This window comes from Struthio camelus, chromosome 2 (genome assembly GCF_040807025.1).
Source record: "Struthio camelus isolate bStrCam1 chromosome 2, bStrCam1.hap1, whole genome shotgun sequence".
Lineage (NCBI taxonomy): Eukaryota > Metazoa > Chordata > Aves > Struthioniformes > Struthionidae > Struthio > Struthio camelus.
In genome coordinates this window covers 41,999,745-42,013,843 of record NC_090943.1, presented here as the reverse complement: position 1 = coordinate 42,013,843, position 14,099 = coordinate 41,999,745, and the positions used below count along the sequence as shown (strand labels likewise).

At 37.1% G+C, this 14,099-nt stretch overlaps 1 protein-coding gene across 20 annotated transcripts in view; it reads left to right on the top strand.

Moving 5' to 3' along the window:
* The window catches only part of SATB1 (SATB homeobox 1), a 93,873-nt gene that overhangs the window by 21,295 nt on the left and 58,479 nt on the right, over nt 1-14,099 (top strand). For 17 of the 20 annotated variants that reach the window (XM_068935365.1, XM_068935357.1, XM_068935369.1 and 14 more), the window contains 4 exons: nt 932-1,167; nt 4,917-5,093; nt 5,904-6,030; nt 6,758-6,881. In XM_068935365.1, the coding sequence (XP_068791466.1) occupies nt 957-1,167; nt 4,917-5,093; nt 5,904-6,030; nt 6,758-6,881 (639 nt within the window). In that variant the 5' untranslated portion in view covers nt 932-956. Of the gene's footprint in view, nt 1-931; nt 1,168-4,626; nt 4,648-4,916; nt 5,094-5,903; nt 6,031-6,757; nt 6,882-14,099 lie in introns of those variants that run through there. The other 3 variants (XM_068935376.1, XM_068935373.1, XM_068935374.1) reach the window with 2 other exon arrangements.

Below are 14,099 nucleotides of genomic sequence, written 5' to 3'. Positions count from 1 at the left end.
TTAATTTGCTATTGAAATTACTTCCCTTTTTTTTGTTTCAGATAGCTGTGCCAGTATGTAACTTTGCATCACTAAGGGTTTCTTTATATTTAAGGGCTTCAAAAGTACTGTAGAAATTATGGTACTTCGGCATTATGTTTTGTGAGATGCTGCCTTCTCTCACTTCTTCTTTTATTCTTCTTTAATTTAAAAAACAGTATTCCATTTAACACTTAAAGCTTAACATCTTCAATTTTTCATATGCATATCTCAAACTTTGCAAAAGTTGATAAACTATTTGTATAAGATCAGTTAGGAAGTTCAAAAACAGCCACCTCCCGCTACTACATACTCAAGATAAATGTTAAATTCTATTCTAACTTTTATTTTTAGTGGGGGAAAAACTGTAAATGAGTGATATTCCACATTGCTTATAAATCTGTTGCTCCCTTAAGTAAAGTTTAACAATCTCTCTATTGTATGCCTCCATTCTTTTACTACATAGATTGAGGTCAGTTCCACGAGAATTTTTCTTTTCCTAGCAATAAAAGCATCCAGGATTAATAACAAACCTTTCTGTGAGATTTGTAACAATAGCTGGGTTGGAGCACGTATCTTGAAAATCATCATCGTTAATATTAGTCTTAGTCTTTCTCAGACTTACAAGAATATCTCTGAAGAATTTTTTTATGGGGGCACTCTAGTTGACTTATAAAAATAACTCCACCCGATTATGATGCGATCTCTCTGTAAACTGGGGTGTGAGGTCATTTTGGAGAATAATTTTTTTTTTCTTTTTTAAAAAAAAGTCATCATCTGGCTAATCAAAATAGTTATTTGTTCTTCTTTATGAGCTCACTATACGTATATATCTCTGTACATGTGCAGGCTGTGTACGTATACATATGCGCACACGTGTACAACATATATTTTTTTTTTTGAATCATGGCAGGTGATCTTTAGAGGCGGGACTGAGTATGGATCATTTGAACGAGGCAACTCAGGGGAAAGAACATTCAGAAATGTCTAACAATGTAAGCGATCCGAAGGGTCCACCAGCCAAAATTGCGCGCTTGGAACAGAATGGGAGCCCATTAGGAAGAGGAAGACTTGGAAGTACAGGAACTAAAATGCAAGGAGTGCCTTTAAAACACTCTGGACACCTGATGAAAGCTAATATTAGAAAAGGTAACACTTTTAATAATTCTGCATTGGAGAAATATGGGTTATAATATATGGGGGGAAGACATATTTTTATAGGCTCTACTTCATTTTTATTTCTGTATTAAATCTCCATTCTAAAATATTATATATTCCCAACTCTGATATAAATCACATTTGGGAAATGTAAGCTTCATGCTTGGGTGGAGCATCTTGCTTTACAGGGTGGAGTCTGATTTTTGTTAAGGTAAAGGGTAGCTGTATTGGTTAAAGCAAATTCTTACACTGAAATACAAGTAATATAATAAATTCATTCTCTAAGTAAGTGTTGGGCTGAGGACGCAAAAGTATGTAAGAATAAATGCTGAGCCCCCGAAACAAATTCTCGCTTTTCCTCTTAATGATGGTCCAAGCGTGAAAGGGACAGCAGTATTTCCATAGCAGTTGTAAGTTGGTTTGAAGGAGAGAGTGTAAATCTTTAGGTATCACATTGGAAAAGTCATTTATGATGTCAATCTTCGCAGTTTATTTTCTTAAGTACAATTCATTATTGAACAATGAACAACTTGGGTGTCATATTTTTCAGTGGCTGGTTTGCTGTAATTAGACATTTACACAAGGAAAAGGCACATTTAGAATCACTGATGTTTGTATATGGAAGCCTTTTGTTTGCATTAAAAATACTTTTAGTGAACAATAATCTATAAATCTTGCTTATCAAAATATATAAGTCTATCTGACCACATACTGCAGGCTTGTTAATTTAAATGAAAATATGCTGTATGTAATTTGGCATTTGTTTTAAAACAGCCTCTACTTTTCTGAGTATAACTGGTATATGTTGATAAACCAGATTTTTCTTGCATTTGCTAAGCAAAGTACAAAATGCAACCAAGACTATTAAACGCATAAAGTTAGAAGGCAGAGGAATTTCATTGTGTCTGATGCATAACATTTATTGTACAATCATTTATTTTTTCCTCGGTTTGGCGAAAACAAAGAATATATTGATCCTGAAATGAACAGACACAGCAGTCCGTATTGTTAGATCTTTATCTATTAAAAATGGAAAAACAGCACTTCAGCAAATTCTTTGGCCTCTGCTCATGATTACCCTATTTATTGATTGTTTGCCAAGAATGTATGCATCTTAAGAAAGCAAGGGTAAGAGCATTAAAAATATAATTTATTACGGCTTTTCAAACAGAGTGCATTAATATTGTACACTGAAGCAGTGGGGCTATATAAAAAGGACTTTCTGACGCCTGCAAACATATAAGTTCCATAAATTCCTAAATAGGAGATTTCAGCTGTCTCTGGTATTATGTGATATTTGCACAGCAAACTTTAATGCCAGGACAGTTTTAGACAAGGATTCTACAGACTTCACTGCTCCTTATGGCAGACGTGCTGTTTACACAGACTCGTAAACCTTCAGCAAAAGCTCTAACACTGCCTTCAGGTTTAAATCATGTTGTATTTTTAGCAGCGAGCACTGACCAATGCTCTCCCCTTTAATACTAGAAGGTTATGAAGTTGCTGCACTTGGAGGTCTTGCCAAGTGCTAGCAAGAGTGATCAGCCAGCTGAGATTGTGCTCTCCTGTATAACATTTTTCACATTAACAGAAGGACACTAGTGACAGTTTGCTAAAAGATTTAGTAGCTTGATTTGTAGTCAGATGATACCTGTGTCACACTGCCAGGATCCACCTCTGATATCTGGGCTGTTCATCAAAATTTGCTCCTGTGTTGTTTAAAGTACTACATTTTTTCAGATTGCTGTAACTTGTGAGACAGTATACCTGGCAGAAAGTGTGCTGGCACAAAACGAAGCACCTGTGCGTTGTTACTTTTGTGTCCGATAATAACCTAATTTCTGTAGGAGCTGATAAGGAAGAAAACAAATATGCCTTGGCTATTTTTGAAGGTATAGGCACAGTTTATTAAAATGAAGCTGTGTGTATGCTTTATCTTTCAATATTTAATACTGAAACTATTTAAAAATTGTGAGTCCCTTCTTTCAGTGAGACGGTAATAGGTAAACCTGAAATGTGAGAGCTTGGAGTGGGGGGAACCTTTTTGCAGATGAAGGGAGGTGTGTGTGTATGTGTGTTTTGGAAAGCTCTCTGTAGCTTAATTAAAATCGGGGAAGAAATCACCAGTTTGCATGTACTGTTTTTGCTTTGGTCTTCTCTCACTTCCTGGCCAATCTCACTTAGATTTTAAAAAACAAGACAAAAAAAGTCCTTCCTGCACTACATAAATATTGGCAAGCTTTTAGTCTTGTCTTTCATGCTGAGCCTACTGGGCAAACTGGAGTGAGTTTGTGAGCTTTTCCAGGCGAGCCTGAAGGGGTTTGTTTGCCAGAGACTGACTCTCTGGTGAACAGATGTAGTTTAAATATACATGCTTAAAAGGTATCTTTTTTCTCAATGTGCGTGTATGTGTGATTCCTTGCTATCTGTTAGAGCAGAAATCAACAGACACGGTCTTAAAGCATTTATCTATTGTCAGCAGTAAATCTTCTTTTCAACTACAGTACGTTTTGCGCACCTTAACAGGTTGGAAGGTTTCTGTAAGTCTAGAGGGCAGTGGTTATAGAGGCATTAACATTGTAGGACTAATTGGAGTTCCTGGGTGCCCTGTTAAAATAACCCTTGTCATCATTTATGCTAAAGATGATACCCTTCTGGCAGGCTGCCATAAGACAGTTCTGTACATCTGCTTTTAACCCTTTTGCTTTCTGACATTAAGATATCCTAACCTGCACTGCTGAAGACAGCGGGACAGGATTGGGACCTAAAACTGCAGTTCTGAGGTCGTCCTGTCATACGTGACTGTCTGGGAGGCCGGGAGGGATTTTCACAAAGTCTAGAAATTTGATTGCTGGAAGAGACTTTCTCCCTTCAACAGCTTGGGTCACTTGTTAATTTTTTGACTGTTGTCAAAAAAGGGGAAAAAAAACGAAGTTGTTTGCTTAGTATTCTGTACGTAATAGGGAACAGTTTGTCTTAAGATATTACAAAATTAGAAATTAATAATTGCCCTGAGGCATAACCAAATAGCACTGAGTACCAAAAATGCCAAATGTAAAGTGCATGTGGCAACAAACAGGCCCTAACTACAGGTACGCTTATGAACGCTGCATTAAAAATCATTATGTGTTTCTTAAAGATGCAAGTGTAAGTAGCGCTCGAGGACTCTCAATGAATGAAGCATGAATTAGTGTTAACTTTTGCCGTGTTTCCTTGTGCGCTCTTTTAGCGTGAATGTGTAACGCACAGGACGATTTGTTGGTGATGTTGAAGGTAATTAAATATTTTTGGCAGAACTACGAAAGTTTTAACATTAACGAACAGAATCATGTAGATGGTACTAAAACAGCTCGCACCGAAGACATCTGCAGTATGTATTTAGGTTCTCATGCTGCGTGCTACTCACAGCAAATCAGGCAGGACGGAGAGAATCAACTTCTCTTCACTCAACCTTGTTATTTCGATAGACAGGTAATTCTTTGGTCTGTATCTGATCAAGTAAGATAAATTTGCATTTATACTTTTCATAGACCTGTATATCTTTTGTAGAACTCCCTATTTTGGGGAGGGAGAGGAGAAAGGACTCGGGGAATATGTTTATCAAATATTTGTGATGATTCTTGATGCTTCATCTGCCTGTTCGTACAGGTTTTATTTACATAATGCTTTGTAGATCCACCTACAATACTATAACTCAAGCTTAATACATAAAACTTTTTTTTTTTTTTAATTTTTAATAGGAAGTATGCTTCCAGTTTTCTGTGTAGTGGAACATTATGAAAATGCCATTGAGTATGATTCTAAGGAGGAGCATGCAGAATTTGTGTTGGTGAGGAAGGACATGCTTTTCAACCAGCTGATTGAAATGGCATTGCTATCTCTTGGATATTCTCACAGCTCTGCTGCCCAAGCAAAAGGTAGATCAGATTCGGAAACTGTACCGTGAAATCTGTTTGTTTGCGGCTGCTTGGGGGAGGGGCCGAATTTCAGGAATAAGATGCCATGTTTTACTTCTTAAAGTTCTTGCACATTTCAGTCTTTTTTATTTCCCCCCCCCCCCCCCCCAAATTTATTTTTCTTTAGTTAATGCACGTTTTGTTTATGGGGAATATTGAGGTAAATTCTCTTTAAACAAAAAAAAAAAAAGACTTCAACTGAATCATTAGTATGCTTATTGACCTTAATAATCTGCTCCACTGAGGATCCACAAGGAAGTGTAAAGCATATTTGAGCAGATGGACTGTTGAGAGTCAACTTGCATTTATGACTGAATATCCAGCTCTGTTTCTTTTATTTTGTTCCTGATGGTTTTATAGACTGAAAAGTAATTCTTTTTTGACTCAGTCCTTGTGTTATAAAAAAATCCTTTATAATTTATTAAGAAGAATGGTAATTATTTTATCATGTCCTGTTGAATTCATGGGAACTTGAGAAAATATGCTTATTTACGGTAGAGATTTTTTTTATTATGTAATGCATTTGTATAATTTCATAGTGTAGATGGAGAATGTCTTTGGTGGTGTGTGGGTGGAAGATTTGGGTAGGGGGTGTTGGCTGTTTTGTCTTGCCAAATTTAAGCAAGAGGTTAGAAACAAAGAGGGTGATAGCAGTAAAGAGAAAAATCTGATTATAAATGCTAAGTTTTAACAGGAAAATTACTTTTTTCAATTTTTCCTGTCCTTCTTCCTCCTCATTTCCTCATCCATTCCCCCCCCCCCCCACCCCAGGGCTAATCCAGGTTGGGAAGTGGAATCCCGTTCCCCTCTCCTATGTGACGGATGCCCCTGATGCTACAGTAGCAGACATGCTGCAAGACGTGTACCATGTGGTCACACTGAAAATCCAGTTACACAGGTAAGTTGCGTACCAGTTCTGGGATGTAAACTGTTACTCGTCTGCTCTCACGGTTAATATTGCTCGTATTTAATTCCCCCTGTGCTGTATGCTCAAACTACAAAGGCTTATCTAAATTCCTTTCTAGTTACTATAATTCTTCTGTAACTTACAGCATGCTATTGCAGAAAACTTTTATAGCTCTGATACATAGATTTTCTTTGGATTTCTCATTAAAAGTATATTGCATTTTAGTCAATTAAATGATGCATTACAAGAAGGCATTTTACATAAAGTTTACTTAAGAGAAAAATATTTTTGCATATCATGAACAGTACCATCTGTGTGCATTTTGTAAAAGAATGACTTGCTCACACTTATTGTTGCCGTCTAGGTTCTTATATTTCACAGCAGCAAAAAAGAAAAAAATGGTAAATATATTAATGCTTTTCATGATCAGTCGTGAGAAAGCATTACACCTTAAATTGTTTTACCAAGCGCATCAGAGCAGGAAGGTAGAAGTAACATGAAAAAATAGTCGCCACATGCAGCTGATGTATAATTCATGCATCAATACAGCAGATGTGTTGTATAAAGTAATTAACTAATCGGAACAATCAGGAGACCGAGAGCAATCTCCAGATGCATCTGCTTGATGCGCAAAATGAAATCTGTCTGTCTTAAAGGAATGTTCTGCAGCAGGATGCAATCTTGTAATAATCCCTTTTCTAATCTGTGTTTCAAATAGTTGCCCTAAACTAGAAGACTTGCCTCCTGAACAATGGTCTCACACAACAGTAAGAAATGCTCTGAAGGACTTACTGAAGGATATGAACCAGAGTTCATTGGCCAAGGAATGTCCCCTTTCACAGGTACTTAGCATAACATGTAATAAATAATAAAGCACTACAGGCAACACTGATGTGAGATTTGAGATTTCTACAGACTGCAGCAAGTAGTATCTGTAGAGTGAATCTGCCAAAAATGCAAATTCATTTGACCACTTCATGATCTTTATAAATATGCCTGATTCGTTTTGAACATAGTCTTACAACGTTTCCCAAGGGGAGCTGTGAAAGATTGTTTACACCACGCTAAAATTGTCTCATAGCAAACTGGATTTTAACTGGTTTTTGTCTTCAGTCTTTGAACTGCTTTGATGTAACTACTTTTTTCAAGCACATGTGTTCAAGATGTTAAAAAGCTCTTTACTTACTGCTGTCAAAAGTACTATTGAATCTGAATGCTTGTTAGATAACCTACAGTAGTTTTAAATGCTAATTCATAAAATGAGACAGTCTTTGGCATGCTATATGAGAGGGGAATAAAGAATAAAGCTCTTTGGATGATGTGTTGTTGTTGCAAACAACCAAAGGAAAATCAGCCATTTATTAGTTCTAATCAAAATATACCTAAACAAAAATGAAATCTCAAATTATGCATTGCTAAATATTGAACGGATGCTTTCCTTATGCTTTGGTTGTATTGCTCTTTTTTGTCATTGATTTAAATTACTGTGAAGGAGCAACTTATTTTTCTGTGCAGTAGTGTCCAATGATGCTGTGGGGGGAACATCATATTTATTGTTATCTTTTAAGATTTTAAAATTATTTTATTGTGGTGCAGAGGAGACAAATTCAGCTCACGTACAAGTGATACTGGTTGTGGCTGGGAGGGGGAAAAAGGAAGTTAAGGAAGTTGCATTATTTTTATAGGGATTTTATTTCTCTTGCTCCAAATACTGGAGTGTTTGTCTCCAAAAGACTTCAGTTAATCTATACAGAATCACGCTCTCTCTCTTTCTCTGTCAAATTTCTATTAGATCTATTAGCAGGCTGTTTCCCCATCACTATTTTTCCCTTATGGGTAGATTGTTTTCAGTGATGTGGCTACAATATAGGAAGTTTTGAAGTGGAAGTAATCAAAATTATTTTCACTGGTTGCAAACCATTCCAGTAATACGTCTGCAAAGCTATCTTGACTGTACCTACTATACTATATTATAAAAGCGTGAACTTTTGCACTGCTGGCACACGGAGGCTGCACGTAATTTGGTATTTTCTCCATTTTGGTCTACAACTGCTAGTTTTCACTTGATACTGGTGGAAGTAGGCAAATTCTATAGAGATGAAATATTTCCTTTGTATTTGGGCATAGTGTTTCATGTAGCGGCTTGTGTATATATATGTTGATGATACAAAGCTAAAGCATGAAAAAAAATTTTTTCCCCCTTTTTTTTAAAGGAATACTTCATCAGGGATAATATCATGCTACTGGCCACAATTAAGTACCTACGCTCTTCCTTTACCTAAAATATATATTTTTTAATCAATATTGAATTTTGGATAAAAATTTTAATGGGCAAAATATATTGAGTCTAATATGGTGCTTGATGATGGTGGCTGATATTACCAAAAAATAAGATTACATAACTCTAATTTTGTGCTGTTTGTTTACTGTTTTGTGCTTTTGCATTTGTAAAATAAGATATTCAGACTTGTGAGGTTTTTCTGTTGTTCAAAGCGTGCCTATTATTTTTGTCATCTCTTTATGTTTACCAGCACTGTGGTAGCTGGGTTGCAAAAAATTTAAACAGGGTTTGCTTTTCTTCCTATAGTCTATTTCTTTAAAGAACAAGTCATGACAAGTATAAAATATGTATATTTAGTCTGAACTTCTGCAAAAATAAATTGTCATAGTGGTTGATTCGGAAGCAATCAGCCCCCTTAAATCTTCCCGTTTACCTGCAGAGCTTTAGAGGAGACCTGCAGTACCTAAACGTGTTGATCTGGTGTCCTTTTCACATGAGTAAATTGATCTGAATACTTCCTATACTTGGCTAACTAATTGTATATTGCTCCTATGCAAAGCAGACCGATTTAAGACTGTCTGTGTTTTGTTAAACTTATCGAAGTTTGTGAGGTCCACGATGGTGTGCTGCTGTAACAGAGGTCAGAAGCAAGAGCGAATCAGAAGGCTGAAGGCGTTATTTCCTTGGAAGATTTGCCAGAATATTTAGTACTAGACTTGTTGAGAAAGGAATAGTTTCTCCTGTTATGTATTTTCATGGACATAGGTAGTGCTATATAAAGTGCTTCATCACCAATGCAAACTAAAGCAGCAATGCCTTACCATAACTTATTAACACTGTTATGGATATAATTTATTAACTACAGAAAAATGACTCAAAGTCAAAGTGAGAACAGTTATCGTTTTTCTGTCTCTGTCATTAGCAATAGTCTGTTTTGTATCCATACGAAAGGATTTCTTGTGAAGTATTTAAGCTGCTTTGCTATTTGCATGGCATCTGCAATGCAAAGTTTAAGAATGGAAGACTGAGAATCATCATCCTAACTTAGAATTTACAGCATTTTCTTAGTTAATCTTGCATTTTGTGTCCTAAAAAGTTGCTCTTATTTATTCAGAATACTGATATTTTGTGTACTGCAAAAGATAAGCAAACTGTTTTTATAGTGCAGATATATTTAATGGCCCTAAAATATGTAGGCAGATGCAAACTGTATTTGAGATCCAGTTTGTCTTAATTATAGAGCCTAGAAAACTTAATGGCATCTTCCACTTCAGTGGGATTTTTTGTTTGTTTTTTTTTGTTTTTTGGCCATTTGTTTTCTTGTCACGCTAAAACCTTGAGGTGAACGGGTATGAATGCATCATGCCTTGCTCCATAGGACAGCTCTGTGACTCTGGCTCTTATTAGGAGGGGTGAATGCATGGTCTTTTGAAGTCGCTGTGGTTGCCTCTCTCTGAGAATGCTGTGGCCACCCCTGAAGGTCAGGTTTACCACTGTAGATATAAGCCTGCATCATGGGGAATCCCCCTTGACACGAATTGGAGTCCTTAGGACAGATTGGAGCAAATACATGGCTCTGAATTATTCTCAGATTTTGGTATTGAGCAGGCAAGATAAAAGGACACTACAAATTTCCCATGGCTGTGCCAAGCCGTTTCTGAATTATGAGCTGCAGTGTATTTTCATGCTTTTCCTTGGGTTTGCAGATTTCATTACTAGCGACTAGCAGCGTATGCAGATGCTGGGTGAGAGACTTGTGCTTTATGTGCATGGCTCACTTCGTTTCTATTTCCTCTCCAGGCCTGCTTTGATGGGGAAAGCGACTTGGAATTTAATCTAGGGCCATCTTGTACATTCCATCAAACTGGTGCATCTCCTGAGTGGCCTAGATCTCATTTCCCTTCTGTTTTGGCTCTTTAGTCTCCAAAGAGTTGTAAATAAATTGCCGTACCATCAATTCTTATTTCCAACCCCTTGCACAGAAGCTCTACTCCACCTCAGTCTGGTGGGAGCCGCTCTAAAGCGACCAGCCAGGCAGGCCTGTTGCATTTTATTTATTTCATGTTACTCCTTTCATCTCTCAAACTTAGTTCGAGCATTTTCATACTTCATTTTCACTGTTTTGTTCTGTTTTGGTTTTTAGTGCAAAAGTTTCATACTACTTTTGTAATTAAAATAACCGAAATATCACTGACCCTATTTAGTCTGTTATTAATAAGCTTTTGGTTTTTTTCCCTATTGACTTGTTCTCTTTGTCTGTCTCTCTTTACACGTGTGTGTATACACACATACACATATATGTTTAGACAAGCTTTTATAGCAAGAGGAAAGCAACATGGGCTGTTTGCTTCAGAAAAGGCTTGAAATTCTCTCCATAATTCTGGAGCAAATTGAATGTATGCTTTTGAATGTTTAGATGTACCCCCTTATCTTGAGTTCCTGTAACCTTTTCCATGAAAGGAAGATAACAAGTCCTCTACCAAACTGAGAAATTGCAGAGATTAATTAGTATCTGGGCATTGCTTTGAAAATATGGCAGTGATCAAATGACATTGACTTTCCAACTGGTATTTTCTCACCTGAGCTTTTTGAGCTTTTTCTATAAAAAGATTTTTTTTTAAAAAAAGATCTTGGTTGGTATTCACAAACAGGCTTGGTTTTTATCACTTTTTTTAATCAAACCATTATAAAAGCACTTGTGAAGGAAAGTATTCTTTCTCTTCCCTTATAGTATCTCAAAACGTGTGAGTGTTTTTGTATTTTGTTTTGTTTTTTGGATCGTCCTTTGAAACTGCTCCTACCTTGCCAAACTCTCACTGGTAGCCGGTGTGTTACTGATAAGAGATTCAAGGGCTGACATATAGCATCTCATGGTTTTGTGTGGGGTTTTTTTTTTTCTTTGTGTGTTTTGATTGTAACGGAAATGCAGTGTTTCCGAGGAATATATCCACAACCTGTGATACATAAGGGTCCTTCGTATGCATGATATTGTTTTTTGAAATTTTGAGGATGTTTGTTCCCTAGCCCCAATATCCGCAATATCTTTTACTTAATTTTGCTCATGATGATCAGGGAGAAGGGTTTTTTCCCGTTAGCGAGATACCTGCATGCATTTTTGTAACGTGCTTGCACACACAGCAAGTGCTGCTGCGGCTCTGAAATCGGAATAGTTTTGCACTTGTAATAAATATAGCTGTCCTGACTGCATTTTGATCAAACTTTCGTACTGTAATAAATGGTTGACTGCCTGTAACATGGGCACAGTATATATCAAATATTTTCCTTTTTGTTCAAATATCCTGTCCTGAATTTGCACACTGTTTTATGCAGATATCCTGCAGACTTAATATCGTCTGGCAGAGATGCCAGAAAGGAAGCTTGCTTGGAACATAAATGTCTTTCAGTTTACCTGATCCAAACGTACCTGGCCGTCGTAGCAAATAAGTAGCATAATAAAAGTCCTCTTTAATCTCCTGGCGCTGCTTGTGAGCACTCCTCAGCCCTTTGTCCTCCCCCCTCCCCCCCCCCCCCCAAAATCAGAACCAAACAAAAAGTTGTGGCTGCTAAAATTAAAATTTCTAGACCTGTAAATGAGCAGGGAACAAGCTATTAAAAGCTGCCAAAATACATACTTTCTAGGAGCATATTTGAAATCCTCCTTTACAAAACTGAAAGGTGTTTTCTGCCCTCCCTTTTTAATTGTACCTGTCTAGACCTGAGGTGAAGTCCTCGGATTTCTTTGTTGCTTGCGAGCCTCGTCTCTTTTTCCCTCTCTCTCTCCTCCTTCTCCTCCCCTCCCCCAATAATTAATAACCTCAGTAAGGAATGTAGCTCCTTTTTCCACTTTAGATGTTACTGTACTTCAGATTTTAAAGATGTCATTAATTATTTCAGGGAAGTCAGTCCTTGAGGGCCTGGGCTCGGGTTTTGGCAGGCAGGGCCATTTCAACCCCCTCCCCAGTCGCTCAGGAGCGTTCAGTCTTGTGTCTCTGCAAGCTGCCATGGGATCTCGAATTTTAAGACGTTGTCAATTAACTATGAAAATTTGGGCCCATGTTTTTTGAGTGGTCCAACGAGGGCAGGCATTTGCGATGAAGTGCCTATTGCTGGCAGGGTTTGGGAGCATTAAATATTAATATCGGTAGAGTTGTTCTCCGATCCTGGCCCCTAGAAATCGGGTAGCGCTGCCCTCTTCTCACAGGTTTTTTTTTTTTTTTTTTAAATGGATGATCTTATAATGTGCTTTGTCTTCTATCTGTTACCTTATATCAGTATTTATTTATATCAGTATTTATAAGCTCTGTATTTAGGCCTCTGAGTTAAATTTTGCTGCTGATTGACGTCAATAATGTCATGTTTAAGCTGAGGACAGTGAGTTGAGCTTAAAATTCAAATTTCTTAATATTTTTGGGCACTGGTTTATATTCTTTATATATGTCTGAAGATTCTCAGCGTTTATAGATGCATCATTCTAAAACTGATTTCTTAGCACCCTACTAAAGGGGAAAATAGCGAGCTATTTTTTTTTTTTTCTGCTGCTTTGCTCTCATCACGATATTTAATTCTAATAGAGTCACCTTCTGGAAAAAAAACCACAGGTCCTGGACTTATTGTGAGGAGGAGGAAGAAGAGGGATGTACCATGTTTCTCAAATAAGCGCAGCTTCTGACTTTGAAGGACTCTGTAACATGTCCGTGTGTCCCCTAGTAGCTGCGCTGTCATGAGGTTTCCGCTTCTGAGACAGAGCGCGAGAGTCCAGTAGGTAGATGGTGTTAGTGTTCATTTCATCCTTTTTTTAATTTTTTCTTTTTTTCCTCCTTCAAGTCGGCTGTAGGGAGAGGATAACATATAAGCAGCCGTCTTCCTCCAAGCTTTCCTGTGAGCAGAGTACAAACTCTATGTTGTTTTTTTTTTTTCTTTTAAGGAATAGCAGTATTTCTGTGACTGTCCTCCCTGCGTTCTGTGTGCTAACTGCTTTGAATTATATCTCAGCAGTTTTGAGAACTGTCATGTGAATGCTTATCTGCATCATATGGTCTTCAAGTTTTAGGGAACTGACAAGATAAAAAAGGAACCTAATACATTTTCTTCTGATGCATTTTCCTTCTAAAATGTGCATATGTTGTAGAACTGAGCACTGCTCGGCTTCTGTTTTCCCTGTCTTGGTGGTCCTGAAAAAAGTATATAAAATAACAAGTATTTTAAATATTTGCTGTGATGTTCTTTCATTTTATATTTTTCTATATATAAAAGTTGGGTTTCTTGTTTGGTTGGTTTTTTTTTTTTTTTTGTTTAGCAGTTAGTGGGTTTGGAGGCAGTCAAGTAATACAGCGCTACAAAATCCTGTCTTCATTCCTATTTCTCACATACTTCTTAACGCAGTCAGGCAATTCCTGGCCTAGAGCAACCCCTGATTTTTTCCATAACTTTATTAGAGGGTTAACAAGCAACTCCTCCAGTGTTCTTTAAAGCAAGACTGCAAACAAGTCTTTTCTTCTTCTTCTTCTTGGCAAATTGTTGGCTATAGAGCACTGCACGAGTATAAACAACATGAGAGATCCTTTAACATAACATGAGAGAGCCTTTAGTCGCTTTGCTCCCGAGCTTTGGAACTCATTGCCAATTGAAGCAAGGAAAGCTCTGACTGTTGGGACTTTTAAATCTAGACTTAAAAGTTATTTGTTCTGTTTAGCATTTTTAAAATGATTCTATTAGGAATTGTATGTGCTTCAGTTTTAATTTTAACTCATAATGATTGTAAAGCACCCTGGGATGCTTG